The 24,066-nt window shown below is 59.7% G+C and overlaps 1 protein-coding gene across 1 annotated transcript in view; it reads right to left on the bottom strand.

The window, feature by feature from the left end:
- Positions 1-24,066, bottom strand: part of MYT1L (myelin transcription factor 1 like) — a 296,223-nt gene that overhangs the window by 13,360 nt on the left and 258,797 nt on the right. Inside the window, exons 19-21 of the mRNA XM_072938278.1 lie at positions 18,046-18,108; positions 10,305-10,388; positions 8,886-9,107 (exon numbers count right to left, since the gene is read on the bottom strand). Coding sequence (XP_072794379.1) covers positions 8,886-9,107; positions 10,305-10,388; positions 18,046-18,108 — 369 coding nt within the window. The remainder of the gene's footprint in view (positions 1-8,885; positions 9,108-10,304; positions 10,389-18,045; positions 18,109-24,066) is intronic.

The following is a 24,066-nucleotide window of genomic DNA, read 5'->3' as shown; positions in this document are numbered from 1 at the left end:
TCAAGCCTCTTTAAACCGTCAGCCCCGGGCTGGCCATGGGGGCTGAGCTTCAGCCTCGGACGTGCGGTGACCAGGGGGCTGCACAGAGGACCGCGGTGCCCAGCACGTGCTCTGTGACAGGGCAGGACAGGGCGGGGCTGCCGGGAGGCCCCCAAGGGGTGTCTCCAGAGGAAGCAACCTGCCCCCTGGGGCCCGAGCGTTTTCTAGTTTGGAGGGAGGGTCTGCCCACAGAGGGAGTTCAAGGAGGAGCTGACAGCAGTGGGCGGACGTGGTAAACCGGTCCTCACGTCCAAGCCTCTGACCAAGTACAGTGCAGGCGTGGTGGCCTCGCGGGCACTCTCGGCGGCCTGTGGGGTCCCTGGGGTGTCTCACCCCGTCTCGCTAGCGTCACGGGGGCTGACGATGCACCAGGTGACACCGTCTGCGGGGCCAGCACGCAGGGCTCCGGCCTCTCGGTTCTCAGGGTGTTTCCTCCGACTCCTCGCTGCTCAGAGGGGACAGGACGGAGGACGAGGCAGGGCAGGGGCAGGCCTGGACAGAAGGCCGCAGGAGCAGGGCCAGCGCCCAGGGAGGACGCCGAGCCGGGAGGGGTGACCTCACAACGCAGTCTCAGGGCAGGCGCTGCCTCCAAGCACAGCTGGGCGGGGACACACCGTCGGAGACAGCCCCGTTCCAGCATTTCTCAGACAGGAACAGGGCCAGAGCAGGAGGGTCACAACACACGTCCCCAGGACAGTGTGGGCAGGAAGGAGCCGGGAAGCAGGAGGTCCTCGCTGTCCGCTCAGGGGCATAGGGAAGCAACTCCCAGCTGCCTGGGTCTCCCGTGAGCGCGCCGGGCGGGTGAGGAGGGTGCTCCCCCCTCATCGAGGGGGCTCCTCTCTGTCCCTCACGTTTCTGAGGCCCCCGTGACTGGACTGCAGGGTTGGGGAGGCCAGGCCACAGGAGGCGCCCCCCCGAATGCCGTCCTGGTGGGGGGGGGCTGGGGTCAGTGAGGGACTCGTGAGTGGGAGTCAGCGCTTCTCAGTGATGCATTTCTGTTTTCCTCTTAATTTCACCACTGGTTTTGCTAGAACCAGAGCATTTACGCCTTAGGAAGCCATTGCTAGAGCTGAAAGCAGAAAGAGGCTTTGAGTTTCAAAGGCTTCGAGACTGGGAGCTGCCAGAGGCAGAAGGAAGTCAGAGCACAGGCCGTGGGTGTGGAAGGAGAGTCCCTGGAAGGGGAAGGAAGAGCACAGAGAGCCGAGAGCTGCTGGTCCGAGAGGAGGCCCCCGACACGCTGGGGGTGACAGGCCCCCCGCCCCTCCGGCCCGCGAGCAGCCCGGCAGAGGGGAGAAGCCCCACCGCCTTGGCCGAAGGCCTGGCGCGGTCGAAGGCTGGGGACCAGTGGCTGGAGAGGCCTGGCGGCCCCAGGAAAACACAGGCCAGTGGTGTGGGCGGGTGACCAGATGGGACAGGCCCAGGAGGCCTCTGGGGCTGCCCGCGCACCAGGATGGACCCCCTGGATGGATGCGGGCGCCCGGATGCCCTAGGCCCCAGACCAGGTTCTTGTCCGCAGCCGGGGCAGGACGGGGTCAGCGCAGCCTCAGAAAATGGGCGGACTTTGTGTCTATTACCGTCCGTCACATTTTAGAAACTGCCGTGTTCCTGAAAACCTCCTGTTTGCTCATGAATTGAGGGTGATGTTGTGCTGCTCAGGAGTGACTGGAGGCGGCAAACCCAGAGGGTCTCAGCTGCGCACACGCATGTGTGTGTCTGTGTGTGTGTTGTGTGTTGTTTGTGTGTGTCTGTGTGTCTGTGTGTCCATGTGTTGTATGTGTGTTGTGTTTGTCGTGTGTGTCTGTGTGCCCGTGTGTGTAATGGAGATTACATCACATTCTGGACTGGAAAGCTCTGAAAAGTTCAGTCTCTTGTTTGCTCCTATTGTTAATTTTTTGTCTGCATGTTGCTCTTTCCTGTAAAATCACGGCCGGCTAAGCTTCTCAGGGCAGAGGCTGTAGTAAGAGATTTATTTCTCCAAAGACCCCTGCCCTGTGGCTAAAACAGGATACTTGTGGGAGGCGGAGCTTGGGGCCACCCGGGGGTCCCTGTGTGGTGCCCACGCTGGGTCAAGCCTGTCCTGCAGGAGGGGTGCGTGTGATGGGGCGGTCGCGCCTTCGATTCGGGGCCAGTGCATAGAACAGCCCTGGGCGGGCACAGCGAGCCTGCCTGCCTGCCTGGTAGAGGGGGCCACGAGAGCAGCCCCGAGAGGCACCCCAGCCAAGAGCAGCAAGAACATGGGCCCGGGGCCTGGCAGCTCCAGGAACTGCACCCTGCCAAGACTCCGGCTGAGCTTTGAGGGGGCCACGGGCTCAGCTGGGGAGGCGCCTGCAGAAACCTGGTTCCAGGCAGTGGGGCCCGAGCAGCGGCCTGGAGGCCGGGCCGGGCTTCCCACTTGCAGAATCCAAAAGCGGCTGGGTGTCGCTTCGAGCCCTGCGTGCTTGGCTCTTTAGAGACCTGGTGAGACGCTGTCTAGGAGACCGGATAGGGGGCGCTCAGTCCAGGCCGCGGGGGAGGCTGGGTGGGCTGGTGTCCCCTCTGCCGGCTGTGCCCAGACTCAGGGCAGACGGGGAGCTGGACGCGCCTGCCCCAGGAGGAGAGAGTCTGCAAACGTCACCTGGGGGGTGCTCCCCGGCAGGGCTGTGGGCGGCCGTGGCGGCCTCAGCCCGGTGGGCCCGCCGCTGTGAGCCAGCTCTCGCAGGCCCCATGCGAGTCGCAGTCTGGGACAGGTGATGGGTCTGCGTTTTCCCTCCTTCCTGCTTCCCGACAAATACTGAACTCTGGAGTTCAGTCAAACAGCTAGGTCGTCCAAGGTGCTGGAGGGGGGTCCCCTGAGCCCTCTCCTCTCCTGCGGGTCCCAGAGAAGCTGCGGCTGTGGGTGTTCCTCTCAGGTTGTACAGGGAAGGAGGGCGTTTCCAGTGTGCTTTTGTCAGACAGAAGCCAACAGCTGGAGGAGGGCCCTGGCCACCCCTCCTGTTCCCTCCGACCTGCCCCCTGGCAGCAGAAGCGGGGCGCCGGGGCCCAGGGAGGGCAGGAGGGGTGCAGGCTGTCCCTGCGGGAGAGTCGAGTGTCCAAGGACAAGAGAAGAGCTGGGGCGGCGGGCCCCGGCTGGTCTGCAGCTGGGACCGGGCTCCTGGGCTGGAATCTGGGTTTATCACTCTTGAGTGAAAATGGCTGGGCTGCCTCGGTGTCTTCCGTCCACACGCATGGCTTGGCGAGTGGCCGTGGTCGCAGCCTGAGAGGGAGCAGAAGGCAGACAGGGACCCATCCGGGGAGGCCCAGGGCGGCGGGCGCTCCTCCTGGGGCAGCTGGGTGGGGAGAGGCCTGCCCACTTCCTCCCTCTCACTGGCGTCCACCCCACAGGAGCTGGGGCAGGTTGGTCGCATGCCCTCAGTGGCCACGGTTTCTTCAGTGCTTGCCCTGCGACAGTCCTGTGCTCAGTCTTGCAGGCATCCAGACAGACAGACTGAGATGCAGGCCGTCTATGCACGAGGTAGTCCCTGGTTGAATCCTGACTTTCTCCGTGCTGGCTGGCTGCATTATTGTTCTCATCTCTAAAATGGGAACGACGTGGACCTCAAGGTGCTGTGGTCACCTGTGTACCAGGTTTTGGTAAAAACTATGGCTTCTCGACATCACGGAGGGTCAGGTGCATAAATGAACGCTTCCCCTTCTCCCTGGGCTCGGGAGGAATGCATCGCCCGGCACTTTGGGTGGACACGTTCCCCAGCATCCCACGTGGGCTGCATCTCCCAGCGTCTCTTGCACTCGGTGATGCTGTGGACTGGGCTCCCCCTGGGATGTGAGGGGGCGGTACCAGCCCCGTCCCCAGCTGGATGCTGCAGCCTCCTTTCCTCGCTCTGCTGTGGGGTGAAGACAAACCTTGGAGGCCTCCTGTCCTGCCCGCCCATCCAGGGCTGGCTCCAGTCCGAGTGTTGTTAAGGCAGTGAGCACGTCCCAGCGCATGCTCACATTCACGAGACGACTGATTAAGAAAACAACTCGTGGTCAGTACTCAGTACGGTGATGTGTCTTGACTACCGTTTTCCTGGAAGTATCAAGCAATGTCCACATTCTAGGACAGGCAGCATCCCATTTACAGAGGACTGGAGTGAAACTGAAAATAAATACGTTAGTTCATGCGGTCTGGGCGGAAGCAGTGCAAGGAGGTCTGGGAGGTAATTTTTAAAAAGTTTACTTGGTGGCGCCCACTGAGAGATGGCGTTCTTCTGAGATCATTTACTTATTTACACATTAGTGTTAGAATCATGCCTTTAATTCTGGAGGGTCTTCCTAATTTTACTTAGAGTTGGGTAGGAGTGAGGTGACGGCGAGTTACAATCGGTATGCTTGCACGTAAGGAAGCTCAGCAGGTAAGAACCCACCCCCATCCCCCCCCCCCACCGCCTCTGCCGGCCCCACGGCGAGCACCAGTCCCGACGCCATCACCCCCAAGTCAGGTGAGGCCCCGGTGGAGCGTTCTCCTTCCTCTCTCCCTGTCCCTGCGCCTGACACCTCTGACCCTGGCCCTGGGCTCTCGGGTCACTGGACCCTCAGGCACCTGCTGAAGCTCTCCTGTCTCTCCTGAGATTCCAGTGCCTCGGTCGGCATCTGGTGGACACACAGCTGCTCCCAGTCTTAGACACAGCTCTGATCAATTTTATAAAAAATGCCCCAAGTCACTGGTGCAGGAAAACACTCCCTAGAGGCTACAAGTGCAAGCACGAGCGAAGCGTGTGGGTGCTCGGGAGCTAAGACGTGGTCCCATCCACGCAGGCGCTCAGATCAGAGCCAGGGTTCCTGCATTGATGCAGTCGTGGGACGTGAAGGGATGGGACTGCCCACGCAGAGAGAGGAGTCAGGGCCGTTTCACCAAGTTGGCAAAACCATCAGTGCTGAGAAGAGGCAGGATGGCTCGGAGGAGGGGGCCCTGGCTCGGGGGAGGGGGTCCTGGCTCGGGGGAGGGGGTCCTGGCTCAGGGGAGGGGGCCCTGGCTCGGAGGAGTTGGGCTGCCGGGGTTTGAACCCTGGCTCTGTCACTTACAAACTCCATGAACTTGGACAGCACATCACTTCTCTTTGACTTAAATCTTAATCTTTCAAACAGGAGTCATGAGGGTACCTATTTCATCAGATTGTGTGAAGCTAAGGACAGAGGTGCTTGGCGCTCAGGCAGCCCTGATCTCATCAAGCAGCATTATCTGGAGGATGAGGGGGCATTTCTGGGCAGGTGAGGGCGTGGAGAAGGGTGTTCTGGGCAATGGGGAGGCGCAGAGGCCTGGGCTGCTCTGATGGGTACCGAATTCTGCAGGAGCCTTGCTGTGGCAGCTCCGGAAGGCTAGCTCAGAGGACGGGGTGCTGGCCCCCGGGCGGAAGCAGGTCAGGTCAGGAAGCATGGGTGCCCACCCGGCACTCAGATGTGACTTCCCAGGCAGTGAGGCCCTTCCCGCCTCTCTGCTCTCCCGCCACCCTGGACCCTGCTCTCAGCGTCCACTCCACCACTGGTGCCCCCGAGCCTGCATCCTTCCCTGTGTGTCCTGCAGCAGGGCGACACCCTGTTTCTCTTTCTGCTCCTGATGACCGATGCACCCAGGTGCCTCCCGGCGGGCGCCCAGTGCACAGTCACTTGTCTGCTGTAGGCCCGCACCTCCAGCCCCCATCTCACCCAGCTGCATCCCCTTTCTCATGCTCCTAAAGGAAGCTGTCCGCGACCCCTGAGCACTCGCCGGCGATGCGCACTCGCAGGGGTTGCCTCCCACCTCACCCGCGGGTTCTGACCAGCCAGTTCTGACCGTAAAGTCTTTTCCTACGTCCTTACAGCATCTCTGTTCAGGAACAGCACCCCCACCCTGCCCCGTCCCTACCGGGATGAATGTGAAATGGGAGGAAATGATTGTGCAGCAAACAGGGCGCTTGGAGCGTGTGCCACCTCTGTGTCCTTGTACTTGAACACCTGTGTGGTGGCCTCCCCAGGAGGACATCGGGGTGAGCAGGCTTCCCGGGACCCGGAAGCCGTGGCAGGGGCTCCCCATCACCTTCTGTATCACTAGGTTGTCACAGCTTCCGGGAAAAGGACAATAAACAGGCACCTGTTTCGTCTGGTCTTTCTTCTGAGTCTGAAAGCTGCTCTGTTTTCAGGGCGCGTGCGATGCACAAGGAGCCTCACCTCAGCGCCTCACCTGGGGCTCACCAGGGCCTTGAAGGTCTGGACAACCACCTGCCAGCTCTGGGTGGGCGGCCGGGCCCTGGGCCCCTCAGGGGGATGAGCCAGTCGCAGACGGACTGGAGCCCTGTGACCCACTCCTGTGAGGCCCTGAGAGTTGGAGCCACTGGACGGCGGGCCCGGGGCCGGGGCCGGGAGCTAGCGCTGGGGGGCAGAGCTGTGCTTGGCCCGTGAGAGCTCTGGGGAGGCTGGTCTGATGCCCGCTGGACGGTGCGTGGGTGCTGATCGGCCCTGCGCTGGACGTGAAAGTGCTTAAATGGTGCATTCGCTGTTCCGTGTGTTTACACAACTGTAAGAAGGTAGGTCCAGGCTCTCAGGGTCCTGTCCTCCCCTCTCACCCCCGTCCCCGCCCTGGGTCTCTTCACACGGTCACACCCAGGACGGTGGCCGCCGGTCACGGGGCTCCAGGGAGGTCTGAACACTTTCCACATGACATCCCCGCCCCCGCCCCTGCTCAGAGCGCCGAGGCGGGGGCTCAGATGGCTGCGACACGCTCTCGCAGCGAAGTATCAAAGATCTGCCGCTCAGGCAGGGCCCCACGGGGACAGAGCCGCTTCTGAGTTGCTCCGAGGCTCTGCCCTCCAGCTCTGGGCCCCGCGGAGCCCGGTGTCCCCGCCCGGATCCCCGGCCTCCCCGCCCCGCGCAGGCCGGGTGGGCGCGGCCGGCTGGCTTGTCGGGTGTGCCCTGGACTCGGGGCGCCTCCCGGGACCCCCTCGACGCCCTGGGTGAGCTGTCTGCAGAGCACAGGGCTCATCACAGGGATTCCAGAGCAGAGAGGCTCTGTCCGAGTCAGCGAGCCACCAGCTGTCTTCACCAGGCGCACCTGCGCCCTGAGGTCGCTCCAGCTGCCTGGACGAGGCTGCGTGTGAGTCAACTCCCTCTTCAGCCAGAGGCCCCAGGAAGGTGGGTCCCTCCGGGGACAGAGACAGGAAGGCCAGACACCCGGGAGAGGCTGCACCGGGGCCCTAAGTTTGGCCCCTGGGTGTCAGCCAGCGGGTGCGCGGGGGCGGGGGGAGGGCGGGGGGAGGGCGGGGGCGTGGCCGAGGTGGCGGCGGCCCCGCCCACAGCGGCTCCGGGAGTCAGGGGCCGCCGTCCTCGCGCGGCCGCAGGACGCGCCGAGCGGCCCGCCCGCGGAAGGGGTCCCGCCTGCCCGCGGCTCCTGGAGGCCATTACTCTCCTGACTGACGCGGCGAAGGTCCGGGGGCACGGCGGACGCCACACCTCCAGCGTTCCGCGCACGCCCGGCTCCTGCGCGGTTTCGGGAACCCAGGGGCGCTCCGCGTTACTCGGAGAAGTGGACCCACTTCCACGCGCCCCGGCTCAGCAGCACGTGCCCGCCCTTCCTCAGGGGCCGCGTGGGCGGGGTGCACCGTCGTCTGAAAGCTTCGCGGACCACGGAAGAGTTAGGGAAGCCGGAGCTTTCTGGGGGGCATTCGGGCCGGCCTATCAGAATTTGGGACAAGGGTTTTTGCCTCTAGGTCTGTATCCCGAGGGCCCGCTGCGCAGGGACGAGCAGGTGTCTGCGGAAGGGAGCTCCCTGTCCGGCCCTGGGCGGCGCTGCATCTGGAACGGAGACCGGACCCCGTGACTGGGAAGCAGGGGGGCTCTGAGTGGAAGGAGATGTTTCGCCGAGCCCGCACCTGCCTGCTGCCAGCTGGGCCAGGGGAATCCTGCCGAAGGCACTACACCGTGTCCTCTGCAGGTGCCTACGACACACTGAGACCTGCCTGCATTCAAAGGGAAAAGCGGGCGTGGGGTAGGGGTTGGGGCCTCTGTTCCCCCCGGACGCATTCAGCAGGGCTGGGTGCCTCTCTGTTCAAAGGAACTTCCTGCGAAGCGGGGACTCCGCTTGGAAAGACTCCGGGAAAGACGTTCGTCCCTGCCCAGGCCCGCTGGTCCCGTCTGAGTTTGCTACCTGGGCAAGAACTTCTTTTACACTAAAACAAACCTTCCCACAAATGCTGGGGCCCGTGGTCACCCGTCACTCCTCCCGGCTCATCCCGTGCTCAGCAGGGCTCTGCAGGTTGCGGCGGGTGCACAGTGTTTACGCGGAAGGCGGAGGTCGGAGAGGTCCAGCTCGACGAGCCCCAAGGGGCTGCGTCGTGTGTGTGACGCTGTGTCCCCCCCCCCCTCGCAGGAAGCAGGGCACCTCTGTGCTTCGCCCACACCCGCAGTCCTCACTCCTACAGGGGCCACTCGACTCAACAGGGCAGGCCGTCGGGTAGGCAGTGTGACGCCCCACGTTCCTCTTTAAGTTAAGCGATGACGACTGGTTCCCCGGGAGGCTTTGTGGTGTCCCTCACGAGGCCCTGAGCCCAGCTGCACCCACCTTCCTCGAGGGGGGCCTGCCTGCAGTCTTCAGCCGAAACGAGCAACTAAGTCCACAGACGCTCTTGCGTGCGTGTGCACGTGTGCGAAGCGCAGCCTCTCTCCCCGCGGACCCTGATCGGAGCCCCTGGAAACCCGCCCCGCGCACGGCCGGGCCAGGGCGAGTCTGCGCCTTCCCAAATCGATGTGCGCCCCCCTCTTTCCCCAGACCTCACGGAGGCCGTGCGCTTGGCGCCGCGGGTTCCGGCATTCTCTCCCTCGACCCGGGGATCGCTTGGGAGCCGGGCAGGCGCACTCACCTCCGGTGCGTGAGGAAGCTGCCGCTGACGTGCCCGGACCCGTCGCATCCCGGCGTGGGGCAGGACATGCCCTCCGTCTTGACCGACTTCCAGGAGAACTGGGAGCCGTTGAGGTACCCGTCCTTCTGCCTCTTGGCCGCCAGCGGGCACCCGGACGCGCTGCGATGGGAGGCGTACTTGCCGGTGATGTGGCCCTGGCCGTCACACCCGGGGACGGGGCACCTGGGCAGACAGAGAGACGCACGTGACTGCCTTGCTGCCGGTACCGGCGGCCTCTGCGGCCAAGTCGTGGGAAACCCGGCACCGTCTGCTCCGGCAGGAGGGAAAGACGGGAAAGACAAAACCCGCTGACGTGCGCCACCTAGTGGAGCCGTGAAGTAGTTCGCCCTCCCAGACCCGGACCCGCAGGTGTCCCGGAGCAGAACGTCCACGCTCAGTGAGCACCGAGGACGCCGGCCGGTGGAGAAAGGAACCCGCTGTCGAAGCAAGTGCGACGCAGGCGTCTGTTTCAAAGACACCACTTTTGGGCAGAGTCACAATCTTTGTGGAGGAAACATGCAAAGTCAGTGGGAAACTGGAGGATTATTTTTAGTAGATTATTTTATAAGCCTGTGTTCTTCTCAAGGGCTGTTTGTTGGGCTGTGTGTTCTGAGACCAGAGGACACCCTTCCAGCTGGAAAGGACTTTACGCAGCAGAGGCGACATTTAGCTAAGACCTCGCCAGCACTTTTTTTAAATAAACGGGAACATCACTGGCTGCAGCTGAAGGTCGACAGGAGGCGAGTCAGCTCGTGCACCTTCTGAAACTTCCCGTCGTGGGTGTGGCAGGGGGCCGACTCACCGCGGGACTGCAATCGTGTTTGCATTTTAATTGCCATTTTCATTGTAATCAGAATTTTTCTCCAGAGACACTGAGTGAGATTAAAATTTCAGGAAGCTGGCAACAGGTTTATCTCACAGTTTCTTGAGAGCCAGGCTCTCTGGGCAGGGGCTCGGGGCCAACACCTGGGGGAGAGTGGGACGCTGGTTTCTCCCCAGGGGACGGTCTCCGTCCCGCCTCAGTGGGAGGCAGAGCACGTGCTGCTGAGTGACTCTCACGAGCTAGGACGTCAGGGAAATGTCCACTTTCAGTGCTGTGCTGCCGAATATGCCTCTCCCAGTAAATTAAGCTGCTTCTTCCACCAAGGGGTAGAGGGAGCTTTCTCATCACTTGCTTACTGGAACACTGGCTGGGGGGACACCGGGTCATCACCTCACCTGCTATTCAGGGGACGCTTTTGGCCAGGTGGCAGGTGAACCCTGGTCTTAGCTCAGACGCTGTGTCCTCGCAGCTGACGGAGCTCTCCCAGCCTGACCCCCGCCCCCCCCCCACCCCGCCTGCAGCCCTGCCCACTCCCACTCCACGCCCCGGCCGCGCACCTGATGGGCTCCTGGTCTTCCTTGTCCTCCTTGCTCTGCGCTATCCTGATGCCACTCTTCTTGGCTCTTGGGCAACCTGAAAGGCTGAGGAAGAGACAGGGTTTCAGAGCACACCCCGCACTGTTCTCCCTGGAGGCCTCCCCCTGCATCGCCATCGGTGCCACTTCCACTCAGCTCCCTCCAGAGGCTGGTGCTTCCTGGAGGAAAATGAAATCCCGAGGGGGAAGCCCCTCTGCGCACCCGCCGCCTTCACACCCTGTCGGTCCCCTGCGAGGAGGGCACCCAGGGCTGGTGGAGAAACAGCCCCGTGTAGAAACAGAAGCCTTGGGAGTCGCCGGAGAGGCTGGGCTGCCTCGCTGAGGGAGGGGGTGCTCCCTGCACAGAAAGGGCGACAGTAAGGAGCCCCCCATTCTTTCTCGGGGGCCGTGCCTGCCCCCAGATTCCAGAGCCCTTCTGTCTTGGGAGGGACCGTATGCTGGTCATTGTCCTGATTTATGTGAAGCACAGCCTCCTGTGTCCCTGCAGGCGATCCCGTGGAATTTGAACATGATTATTTTATTTAATTTTGAAATATTTGGAAATAGGGGTCACGTTATCTAAAGGACATTCTCCAGCTGGAATGTGTTTATATATACACATACACATGAGTATTTTTTCTGTTCAGCAACAGCTAGCAATAAGCTAGTAGGCTGTGCGATGTCAGAATATACAGAATGAACGGGTCTCTCTGCACAGAACTAAAGAACCAGGTGCGGGACCCTTACAGATGCCCGGAGACACGTGGAGGGGAGGCCTGCGTGGCGCAGGGCTGCGTCCGGGTGGGACGTCACTGCTCTGCGTCACAGTCCCGAGTGTCCGAACTAGTTTCCCCAACAGGTCTGGCTTCTCTCTGAGCGTCCTGGTCCTCGGGCGGAGGGCCGGCTGTCCTAAGAGGGGACGGTCCCCGTCGCCCCATCACTACCATTTCCTTAGCGTTTCCCCAAGGTTGTGGGGCTGCCTGGCTCCCCTCGTGGAAGGCCGCTCTTCGCGGGCAGAGGTGGGTGCAGGGGCCTGGCGCCCCGGTGCCTGAGCCCTGGGGCTGGGGTGTCGGGCCCCCCTGTGTCCATCCTCACCTGTTCCACCTCCCCTCGCACGCGACCTGTCTCCCTCCGCTGCTTCCCGGTCACCTTTTATTGGTGACAGAAGACACAGGGCGTGCCTCGTTCACTCTCCCCCCGCTTCATGGTAAAAGTTTAGAAAGTGGGGGCTGCACTTCCCTGCTCTGTCTCCGCAGCCCGCTGGCCCCACTGCGGTCCCTCATGAGGACAGCTGTGCCCAGGTCGCTGTGGCATCGGGTGGGGGCTGCGTCTCCGCACAGCGTGACGGCTGCCGTCCTGGGACTTCCTGCTGGAGCCATCCGGCCTCGCCCCGGGCCCGCTCTCTATGAAGCCTGCAGGTTGGTCTCCGTGCTCTGCCTGCCTCCCCCGCCTCCCCGAGTCCTCGGCTGGGCCCTCCGGGACCTAACTCGACTCCGAGGAAACCACAGCCCTGACCCAGGGCTGGGCTGCGATTCTGGAATCCTCTCCTAGGGTGAGGACTCTGCAGCCAGCGCTCAAGGGACGTGGGTCGGAGGGGCACTGTCATCCCCTGTGGGGGCTTGGGGTGCTGGCCCCCTGCCCCCCGAGAAGCCGTGCGTGGGGGGTGGGCGCCGCGGACGAGGCCCCTCATGCCCGGGTCCTCTCCCTGCCCCGGCACCAGCTTTCAGTGAGATTCCTGTCCCCGCACAGCGGTGGCCTGGGGTCCCCATCACCATTGATGTCCCCGCAGATCCAGGGCTGCGGGGCCTTGTTCCCGCGGCAGCATTTCACTGTTGGGCGGGTGGGTTTCTGTGACCTCCTCTGGCTGATCTCATGCCTGAAGGTTCCCACCGCCAGCTGGGCACTGGAGCCTGGGAATAACGCACCTCGGGGTCCATCAGCCCTGACGTCTCTTCTGCTGAAAATATGGATGTGGTCACCCAGCGCGGCCGATCCCGCCGAGTCAGCCCCGAGAGGGAAAAGGCCGTCCCACTGGAGGCGCGCGGGGTGAGGGCCCTTGGGCTGCGGCACCCGGGGCTCCCCCAGCCCGGGGCAGCCCGCAGCCTCCACTTCCTCGTCCTTGCTCTAGGTGACAATGCCTAGGGCGTGCGCTCTACGTAAACAGGGGGCACCAGGGGTCTGTGTGGTGCTGGCAGACAGGGTGCCGGGAAGCCCAGACCCTCCCCTTCTGTCTGAACTTGTGACTCCTTCTTTAGGGTCCTCAGCCCTGGTTCCTCTTGCTGCTGGAGTGACGTGGAATCCATTCTGCAGAGCCTGGGACGGTCCCCACAATGTGGCCCGTGTCTTCGCTGGGCTCCGGGAAGCTGGGTTCTCCACATTTGGACCTGCCGTTTGTTTCTAAGAGGTGAGGTCCTCTTTCCTGTCTGCTGAATCTCCAATGAGTTCAAACAGTGCCTGTCCTGGGACTGCACCCCAGTTCTCCTCCAGACGCACCCCCTTGGTAACCTGCACGGACAGTGAGAATCTCCCAGCTAATGTGTTTCAGCAGAAATTACCCCACCGTGCGGATGGCCTCCTGCCAGCACACAGCAGCCTCCCCACTTGCCTCCGTCCAGGCAGAAGCTGGGCTCTCGGCCTGTGCGGTGCCCTCCTGCCTCTCCTCCCCCTGGCCCTGCGTGTCATGTCCCCACTGAGGCTTCCATCTTCTAGAATCTTCTCCTGGATGCTCCCCATCCCAGCCCAGCCCTGGGCGCTTTCCGATGCCTCTTACATCTCAGCAGCAGGTCCTCTGCTGACCGGCCACCCTGTCACTCTCTGTGTTTCTACAGAATGACATTTAAACCCCTAAAGACTCCTGAAATCGTCCCACAGAGAACCACTTCCGTACGCTTAAACCCAAGGTGCTGACCAAGCTGAATTCTGCACCGTTTGCCAAGCGGACACTGACTGCTGTGGCCGCACTAGCCTGATTCTGTCCCTTGGCCTGGAAAACCCTGCCTTCCCACGATTTCCTGGAAACTCTCGGGCGCCCTCAGCACTCGGCCCAGACATCATGGCCTGTCTCCGGCGTCCTTGGCACCAAGACCTGCTCGGTCACCATGCGCGTGTTTTCCTGGCCGCTGCCGTGTCGGTTTCCACCTCTGTCTCACTCGTCCATGCCTTTGCTCCGTTAGACTGTTTATTCCCTGAAGACTGGGCCCCTCACTGTCACCACTTCTGACACGTATTAGGCAGTTGACAAACATTTACTGGCTTTCCCAGGGTTCTAGGCTTCTGGGCTGAGGTTTGCAATTCTGTTCTCAACGGCTAAGTTTCCGCAATAGCAACCGCCCTGCCCACAAGTCCTGGATCATCGACGCAGGGCCACGTGCGTCTGCACCTCTGCTTGAAGGGGTAGAGATGTGGGGGCCCTTTCAGAAGCCTTGCCTCTCGGGTGGAAGAGCAGCCTGGGGCGGGGCAGAGTAGGCGGCAGTGAGGGCCTGGGCCCTGCGGCCTCCTGACCAGCAAGGGGGCGGCCGGTGTCCGCAGCTGAGCCAGAGGTGGATGGGAGACTGTCCAGAGGAAGAGCCCCGCGGGTGGGCTAGGCCAGCGCTCCCTGAGACTGTCTCATGTCTGGGTTTTGTGCCTGGGATGGGAGCCCAGGGGGGCACACTCCTTGTGGGCGTCTGTGTCTTCTCAAGCCTGTTTCCACATCTTCCCAGGACAGGGGACGGTTGGCCTCCCGGCAGCCGGGCCCCTGGGGCCCTTGCTGTGTGTCCCAGGGCGCAGCGGGCAGGCTGGCAGAGTGGGATGCTGTTCCCTGGGGGCAGGTGTTGTCAGGAGGGCAGGTGCCCCCAGAGAAACTGGGCTTGGCCGCGGGGGACGCAGGCTTTCTGCGCTGTCCCACCCCCTCACGTGTGGTTGTGGGCGTGAGGTGCACGTGCCGTGTGCTCAGGGACGCTCTGGGTGTGTCGCACGTGCTCCGTGCAGCTGTCTTCGGCTGTCACAGAACATTCCGGAGCCCTAGGGCCGTGCTGCTCTGTGGGGCTGCGAGGGACTCCCGGGTGGAGGTGGGGCAGATTCGTGCGGCATCACCGTTTGTGAGACCTGGGCCACTTCTGCCCTGGTGCGCCGGCTCCCGGCTCTGGGTCTGTCGCCATGCGTAGCGGGTGACAGGGCGAGAGATGCTCCTGGGCGTCCTGTGTGGGAGGGTCGTGCTGAGCCGTCACCGCACCAGCAGGTGTGGAAACTGCAGAAAACAGCTGCCCAGAGAAGAGTCAGGAAAAGAAAAAAGAGGCCTGGAAACGGGGTCTTGGAGGGAGAGCTGATGAGACAGATTTCTCTGTTGTCGTCTGAAGGTGAGAAGGCAGACACAGCTGGGCCCCGTCTGCCTGCGCAGTGGCCAAGGAGGCCTCACTACTGAGGACAGAGCTTTTGGTGGCGGGCTTTTGATAGGACATCATAGACGGTCAGCCGCATGGAGGAAAGTGAATCAGGAGAGCTTCAGAGACGACACAGAGACAGGAAACCTCTCCCCCATCACCACGCAGACAAAAGCAGACACACATCAGACCTCGTCGGGGGGACGGGTTGGGCCCCCCATCCTGTTGGGGGCCGACTGCAGGCCCCCCCACGGGCCGTCGGGGCACTGGGCTCCACACGAGACCTGGCACTGGCAGCGGCCACTCCGGCTGGGCTCTGTCTCCGACAGGTAGCGACCCACTCAGCATCGGCTTCCTCCAGTGCAGAGAAGCGAGGCTGCCTGCTGCTCGGTGTGGCGCTGAGGCTGGTGGCGAAAGGCAGACTTCCGAAAGTCCCCGGGTGGTGCCCGGGGCGGGCTGTTCAGCTGCAGGAGGGAGTGGGGCCCTCCCGGGCCGGGGACGGAATTTGAACGTGTGCATCCGCCGGAGGGGGAGGGCGGGGGCCACGGCCACGCTGCTCACCTGGACCCGGGGGTCCCAGTGCCGCGACTCTGCTCCCCTCCTCAGCCCCAGGAGGGGCTCGGAGACCTCCGTGGGCCGCACGTCGCTGCACTGCGCTCCGGTGGACGCTGCACGTGCACGAGGTGAGGCCTCTGGGCAGCTGCGTCCGGCAGGTCTGTCGGAGCTGCTTTCCAACAGCGTCTGCTCCCCTCGCTTCTCTGTGTTGCCTCTGAACCGTCCTCGCGTGTTTCAAGCTTCTCCGCTGGGCCTGTGTTTGTTCTGGCCATCGGTGGTCAGTGGCCCTTGGTGTTACTGTTACAAAGAGATGACAACTTGCTGAAGGCTCAGAGGATGGTTGGCTCTCTTTTTAGCAGCAAAGCGTTTTTAAATGAGGGTCTGTACGCTGCTCTCCAGACATGACGCTACTGCGCACTCAGGCCACAGCACGGTGCAAACACACTTCCACGCGCGCAGGAAACCAAGAAGTCTGTGAGCCGCTGTACCTCTCCGAGGATCCATCAGGGGGAGCGCCTGCTCCTGAGAGGCGGTTCCCTGTGGTCTGCATGCCGGCGGCACCACCTCATGACCCCGGGAAGTGGACAGCCTGAGATTAACCGGGAAAGGTACTTAAGACCTTCAGGAGTCATCAGGCCTGGGGGTCCCTTGTGTCCGTCGCCAGTGCTCGGTGTGCCCGGGGCCTGTCACCCTGGGCCCCGTTTCTGCTCAGCCAAGGGCTCATCCCCACTCGATCTGTGCTCGGGAAGTTATTTCTACGACAAGCGATATCGAGGAATGTGCTCGACTTTTAACGTGCCAACCCCTGCAGGGCTGTTTAAAGTGTTCACATTTGCTGAAAACCAGCTCTACAGACTAACCCTGTAAGTGTGCACGCTGGGCACAGAGTGCAGCTTGAATCCAAGCTTAAACTACCTCGTGTTCACAAGTTTCTGCTACACCAACGTCCACCATTTGTAAGTTAAATGCGCACAGATGTTGAAACTAAGAATAAGTTTCCAGAATGCCACCCTCCCCTCAAAATCAGTCGGAAAACAGACATTTGGAGATGAAATAGCCCATAAATGTTCACTGTTAGTTTGCAGACACTATTCTGCGGTGGAATTTCTGGCTGTGTGAGGACTGAGGTAAGTTCTGAGATCAACTAAAATTAAGAGTGGCGTAAAATGTGCTTGACTCAGACGTTTAACTAGAGCTTTGCGCTATTTTATTTTACTTTCTCAGAACCAGCGGTCCCACCCCAGCGGTAGCTTTGAGGTATTTACTGTCCTCCTCGTTCATGACGCAGTGGCTGGCTCTGACCTGCCTGCGGGACCAGCACGACCCTTCTTGACTCTGGTGTCGCCAGTGCGAACATGGAGACGCGCCCGGGGACATCTTTGGTTGTCAGGAAGGGGGAGGGCAGCGCCACCAGCGTCCAGTGGGCAGAGCCGGGGCTGCTGCCTGACACCCAGCTATGCACAGGGCAGCGCACGCAGGGAAGATTGACCCGGCCCCAGCGCCACCATGCCCAGATGGACAGCTGGCCTAGAGAGTGGGGCGTTCTCATCGGGTGAGTGGGAAGAGCCGCCTGTAAGTCGCATCCTCCAGTTCTCCTTGTTGCTGTTCAGAGTTCATGCCTTTCCCTGACCTGTGCTATGTAACCGGTGCCCCCGAACGGGTGGGAAGCGAACACGGAAGCCAAGACTGGCAGGAGGACCTTAGTGGGGAACTGAGCCCCATGCGAGCTCTGTCCCTGAGCCACAAGGGCCGGCCAGCCAGGGAGCGGCCCCTGGACCCTGGGACCTGCTGGCTCGGTGACCACACAGTGTAGGGCCACCCTGACCCACGCGGTCCCCCTGCTGGGGGGAGGGGTCAGCCTGTGGGGCTGATCCCCCCCCCGTTGTCCTGACTCCCCTCTCTCCTCCTTCTTCCCCTCCTCTCCCCTCCCCTTGGTGAGGAAGCATTTAGAGCAGAGGTGCTCATCCTGCCCCGACTGCCCATGCTATAATCTGATCTTAGCAGGGAGGCGACGGCTACCCCGTAAGGCGGTTTATTTCTTTGTTCGACGCTGCACTGCTTTCCACCGCTGACGACGTCACCTCCAGGGCATCTCGGTTCATCCGGGCGCTCGTCCTTACCTGGGCTTGTGGTTCCCGACCAAGCACGACAAGGAGTTCTCGCTCCAGGCCACAGGGTCTAGACCCGCCTTGCGTAGACATTGTGCCAAACGATTCTTTCAGTTCACCTCTAGCTTAGGGCCCGGTGCAACGCAGATGCTCAGAAAATGTCGAGCGAGTGGCAGCGGCGTAGACTTCTTGAGTTCTCATGCGGCTGCCTCTCCACGCTGTGCTCTAGGAACGCGCGCGGAGGGGCGGGCGGGGCCTGGGGATCGCGAGGCCAGGCACCTTGTGCCAGGCTCTGCTGGTCTCTGTGTGTGAGAACCGTACAGGCTTGGGGCTCAAATTTCAATGTTTAAGAGATCAGCTCCCCGTGGGATTAGGACGCTTGCCGCTCGATGGCTGTCCTCAGGGACCTTAGGCTGTCCCGCGTCTTTTTCCTGCCCCTTTCCAATTGAGAAAGATGTGTTACCAGGTGACGGAGAAACGTTTCCTGCAGAAGGAGCCGGGGCACTAGGGCGGGAGCCTCGGAGGGGTCCGTGGTTCTGAGCTCGAGTTCTGGGCGAGGCCCATGGCAGGGACAGTGCTCTGTGCCCAGGGCGCCTGGCCCTCACGTTACCAGTGGCGGCGGCTCGGCCCAGTGCGGAAGCCGGCCCGCGGTCCCGCGCGCGGGGGCGGAGGAGGGGAGGGTCTCGGGAGCTGCACGTACCTCCGATGGGACGCATAGTTGCCGGTGATGTGCCCGGAGCCGTCGCAGCCAGGGGTGGGGCACCTGCAATCACAAGTGCAGATTGGCATTTACTGGAAAGAAAGAAAACCCCCAAACGGTGAGCATTCCTATTTGCTCAGACACACCCTTTAACACGGGGCGCCCCTGGGGAAGGAGGCAGGTCGGGCTGCTCACCCGGCAGGTGGCGGTGTGTCCCCCTCCTCCTCTCCCGCCCACTGCACGGTCGGGGGACAAGGGACCTCTGGCCATCAGCCTTGCCACAGCCTCGGTGCCTGGGCTACTCTCCCAGGTCTCTGTGCCCCCAGCATCCCACGTCCCCCGCCCATCTCATCGCTTTAAGGGCGAGTTTTACAGACCCACACCCGATGCGAGATTTTGGCAGGAAGAGATGCACACGGTGGCCTGAGACTGGTCTTCGTCTAAACGTGAAGCCCCGGCGTGACTGCGGGCCCCGTCACCCGGACCCCTCCCCGTCCTGTGCCTGCTGACCCCCGAGGCCAGGGTGGGCACCGCCTGGGCCTGCCCCTGCGGATCAGATCAACTGGCTTCCGGGCCCTCCTGCGGCACTCAGGCAGGTTTGATTTCCCTTAAAACCCTGGTCCATTTAGCCACCTCGAGCAGCGCACGGATCACCCTCGGTCAGTTAGGCCAGGTCAGCCGGGACAGCTTAGCTCACGATGCCGACAGCCTGGGCTTAAACCTCACCAGGCGACTTCATCGTTTCTTAACTACCACGTCGCCGTTTGCTACCGGGAGGAAGTGTGTTTGGAAGGGTTTGACAGTCACGGCCCCCACGTAACTCCCTCCGTCTGCCAGCTCAGGAGCCATCAGCACCACTGACACATTTTCACTCTGAGCCACTTCTGCTGCATTTGTACCCGCCAGGAATGTACAAATCAAGGACAAAAATTAAGAAAAAATTTTCATTAAATTTTAACATGCCAGAAACAAGGATAAAATGAGTTAGTAACAATATTACTACCAGCAGTTACGCTCAGACCATGCCCTGTGCCCCCGTCCTTACTCAGTGGGCACCTCAGTTCCTGGCAAGGACAAAAATCACAGATTTAAAGTGTTTAATAAATGTTAATGCTTCTGAGAGATTTCAACTCGCATTCCACTCGGAAAGCCCCCGGGGTGTTAGCTGCTGGGTCAAGGTCAGCAAATTCCTCGCTTGCAGACAGACGTTCTCAGGACCGGAGGGGCGGGTCCGGGATGAGATGGGCACTCGTGAACCGGGGCTAAGTTCGAGTGTACAGATGCCGTTTCTTGACACCTGGATGTGGAGCCAGCCGCTGGTATCTAGAACTTGCCTAATTCTCCTTCAGTCCCGGGAAGAGGAGAGGGGCCACAGGGCTCGGGGGCAGCGTGGACACTGGGCACGCCACAGGAAGGAGGGATGTCTAATTTAGAGCCTGTGTTGGGGGCAATGAAAAAGACACTGAGGGAAAAGAAGGAGAGCGGCCCTTGGTGTGTGGAGGCGGAATTGGGGTTCAAAAGCAGGAGTCTGAGGCAGAACGAGTGTAGCAGTGTCCCCGAACCAAAAACGACAGCCTGGCCCAGCTGCTGACCTGTCATGAAAGTGGCCGCTCTAAGAAACCTGGAGTCTGATCACAAGACGATTCCTGCGTTAGTAACTCAACTGGCTGGTTTCCCAGTGGGACCTCAGGTGGGGCTGACCCGACCCCAGAGCCCTCATGCGGGGAGGAGACTTTGAAAGCAATAGAAGTCATTCTAAGAGCAGCTCATCTCCACGCACATTTCTGTTTTGAAAATGTATCAAGGAACAGAAATGGTTCCTACCAGCCAATAATACACATTTGGCCTTGCTTTTTGCTCAAAAAAAAAAAAAAATCCTTAAACTCTTCCTAATTTAAGTGCCTAGTGCAAATTTATTTAAAATGTATTCCGTTAGGCAAGAGTAGAAATTCTTCTGTATCTTTTATTTTTTTTAGTGGGGGCGGGAGGAGGTTGTCACGTTCTGTTCAGATTTAAAGTGAGGCATTACACCTCAATCATGCAAATGAAAACCAGATTTTACTAATTACAAAAAAAAGAGAAAAGGATTTTGGGGGCATTTTTTGGGTGTCTACGCCATTTACAAATACATCATCTGATTAAAAAAGAGTCATTTAAAATGTTCTTCGTCATCATGAAAACAGAAAATACTGATTTGGTTCCTTTTCAGAGCTCTCACTGTGTCGGAAAACAAAAACATTCCCAGAAGGAGGCCCTGCTTTCTTCAAAGGTGGGTTTTTATTTTGAGGGTTTGGAGTTAGGCAGCTGGGGTCGGATGCCCGGTCTGCCACCTGCTGGCCGCGTGAATGTGGGGCAATTGAACCCTCCCCTGGGGAAGGGGACGGGCTGCAGGAAAGACAGGCGGGGCCTCCCCTCTGCCCTGTCCCTTGCCCGTACCTGCTGACCCAGTGCCCGGCCAGCTCTCAGGGCTCCCCCCGGGCTGAGAAGGCAGGCCCAGCACCCACCCTGGCATTGCCAGCTCCGGTTCTCTCAGGGGCAGTGACCTGGCGTTCTCATCTTTAGGTGGCACGTCTGGACCACACAAGGTGGCCCAGGATGGTTCCTCAGGGATGCTCCCTCCCACCAGCTCTAAGTGCTCAGTTTTATGTCACTGGTGAAGACTTCAAGGCTTTTAAAAACCTGTAGCTTTACATACAAATTCCCTCACTTTAATAAACCTCAACATTCAAAAGTACAGTTTTCTGAAGTCAGTGAGTGAAGAAGTGATTCATCCAACAAAAGGGTCTTAGCTTCCCAGGCAGAGCCGCTCCAGGACCCTTGACAACAGGCCGGTGTAAAACCGATGCACAAAAATCCGATTTGCATCCATCCATCTAAGAGCACGTCTTTGCCACGAAGGGAGGCCCGTGTGGGATCATCCAAGTCCCCCGTGGATAAAATCAGACAACAGCGTGTGCTGCAGTCTGGGCTTAGACATGACAGCAGAGATTGACTGGTTTCCATGGAAACTCCCGACAAGGCAGGCACCGGTGCCCAGCGCTCACGTGCTCAGGCCTCGGGGAGACCCACCACCCCAGCCGGGGGTCCTCCTCGCTCCTGTCAGTTGGCACCGACAATCACGCCAGGTCTAGTCTAAGTTCCTGTAGTTGGAGTTGTAGAGTTGGGCTAAATAAAACACTTGCTTCATGTCTTTTTTCCCTGCCACTCCAAGGTGCTGTTGGTAAAAACACTCTTGAGAAGGTGATGAATACGTAACCTTAGAATCCACACTTGCGCCTCAGGGACACTCTCCAGACAGAAACAGTCCCGGTCCCGTGCCTGGGCTGTGACCCTGCATTTGCCTTGGGATTCAAGTAGTATCGAGGGAAGGTGATTTCGGTTAGGACCTGACCTTTTCTGGTTGGAAAACTGGTCTTACATAGACATTCAAGAATGTCAGTGGAAAAATCTTAATAAAACGTTTTAAACTGTGTTTATGTTTTGCGGAATCCAGGTAAAATCTAAAAAAAGGAAAAATCTGGACCACTCACAAGCTTCTGGATTTCTAATTTCGTGGAAGTAGCCTTTCTCAGGCTTGGTGTCCGTGGCTTTTGTAGATCTAAGACATCAGAGCGAGCTCTGAGCCTGTGCCTCTGCACAGGGAAGGTCCTCTGTGCTCATGACTTTTCTTAGCTGTCTGCCCCCAGAGACTCACTGTGGCTCACACCTCCAGGGGACGGGGGACGTGCCCTCCAATGCGGGCTTGCTGTCTGTGCGTGACAACAGGCATCGCACGCTTCCTGTGCCTCGCACGGCATACCTCACAAAACGTGGCCACACTTTGCTTCTCAAGACATAGAGCCCATTACGGTAGCTCTTCTCCATCTACAAAACCGCTGCCCTGAGACGGGGCGGTAGGGACGGAGACACTTGAACCTACTCACAGAGGTTGCGTTATCGCCTAATTACTCATGAGAATATCTTTAAAGGGCTTCCTCCATATTCTACACCCTCTCTTTCTTGAAAATAAATATGAGGATTTGGTTCAGAGTTATTTTAAGTAAGATGTTTAAAACATGACTCTTCGCGAGAGGAGAGCCTTCTCCTTCAGGGAATGCTCGTGGTGAGTCCGAGTTACTGCAGACGTGGGCAGGGAGGCTGAGACAGGTGCGCCCCATTGCATCGGCCCAGGGACAGTGAGTCTGCTGACTCCTCGGGAGGGCGTCCAGGGCAGCTGCGGGGATACCTCGCTCTACTCTCAGGGGACAGGGCATGCTGCTGGCATAATGTGGGCCAGGACAGGAGGTGGTCAATCTCTCCGTCCACCTAGGGAGCCAACGAGCCCCTGAGGTGCTGGGGCCAGAGTCCTCACAGTCAGCGTGCAACCTCGTCTTTCTGAGCACCTGGCATGGAGGGAGGGCAGCCCCGCTCCCCCTAGAAGCAGTCTGCAGGGAAAATGCTTTGAAGAGACTTGTGATCTCTCATCCTGATAAAGTCAAGTACTTACTTTTTTAAATCTTACAAACAGGCTGGAAGTACGGCCGGCCTGTGTGAGCCGTCCCTGGGGCCAGTATCTCCCTGAACCCACCCTAAAGGGCTGACTTGCCCCGGTTTTGAGCACAGGAGCTGAAACATGCAGAGACATGTTTACTGAACTTTTGGGAAACTAATACGAAACGTCAGACTGATAGGCTGGGAGTTCTTTAAAGAATTTCGTGGCTTCCTTAATAGCCTTTTTCGTTTCTTTCTTTCACAACCGTTTTACTGGGGAAACTTGTTAAGTAAAGCACAAAATACTCTCAATTTTAAAAGAAATCATGAAAACGTTAAATTAGGCCTTATCTATAGCAGCAACACGTATTTGTAAATTGGAATGATTCGGGTCACCTATGTGAGAGACTCATCCCATTTGTATAAAAAGTTCAATTTTTTTTTCTGCCTAAAGAGATGTGGTTCTAAAAATGTATTTATTTTGACTTTTTTGTCATACAAAGGGGAAATGATAAAGAAATGTGGAGGGCAAAAGAAAGAAATTTAAAAATAGAAAACTGATACATGCTGATTTCTTATGCTACACTTCTGCAATTTCCTCCCCAGAGAGAAAGCGGGTCACTTGAAAGCAATACACATCACCTCTGCTCGAATTCTTAGGCATATTGCCTGAAACTCAAGGGGTCTGCCAGCTTTACAGAGATTTTCTCTTTTATTGGGTTTCGGCACCGCATGTGCGCGTTTTGGACTTTCTCCCACACTAACCCCACCAAGCCCCCTTTCACTGGCGTCTCGCCGTGGAGCCTCCCCGGGCCCCGCCCCCGAACCTCGGCCTGTCCCTTTTCCCGCCTCCCGTCGAGAATAGCAGGTCACACATGAGTATGGCAGACGCGCACCCAGGGGCCCAGCCCGGTAACGCTGCTGCGGGTTTGCGCGATGGGGCCGGGGGAGGGGCGGGGTCCCTGGCCCAGGTTATGCCGCCCGCACTTCCGCCGCCCGCCTGCAGAGGGGCTGGCGGGCACCTCTCCCTCCCCAGCTCCCCCCCCCCCCCCCCGCGCCAGCCCCCCAACCCCGGGAAGCATTTGCAGACTGGCCTCTACCTTGGCCCCCAAGACACATCCCAGAGTTTCTCCCTTTCTCCTCCACAACTTGAGTGCCAGGGGAGGGCCTCGCCCGTGATGCTCGGGCCACGCCAGGAGCCTGAGCCCCTGCCCACTTCAAAGTGTGGGGCAGACCCTCTGATACTGGTAGACTTTGAAAGTCTTGCGTTCAGATATGAAGTGTGAACGGAGACCTCCTTTTTCTTTTGGTTCCAAGCACGTTTCTTTTAAAATTACACTTAAATGCAAACAAATAAGTGAAAAAGAATTATAAAAGTACCCTTAACGTGATACAAAAAAGACGTTTCATTCTGACGATTCGGACAACTTTTAGGAATGCACGAGGCCTCAGCCATTCTGCAGATAAAACTCCAAGCTGTGTCTCTAGGGCGCCCCGGGCCGACAGAACAGCCGGGGAACTGTGTGGTCAGGGCCAGCAGGGGGACGCGGG

The sequence above is a fragment of the Vicugna pacos genome, chromosome 15, assembly GCF_048564905.1.
Source record: "Vicugna pacos chromosome 15, VicPac4, whole genome shotgun sequence".
Lineage (NCBI taxonomy): Eukaryota > Metazoa > Chordata > Mammalia > Artiodactyla > Camelidae > Vicugna > Vicugna pacos.
The sequence above is the reverse complement of the archived record's forward strand: the minus strand, read 5'-3'. Positions and strand labels throughout refer to the sequence as shown.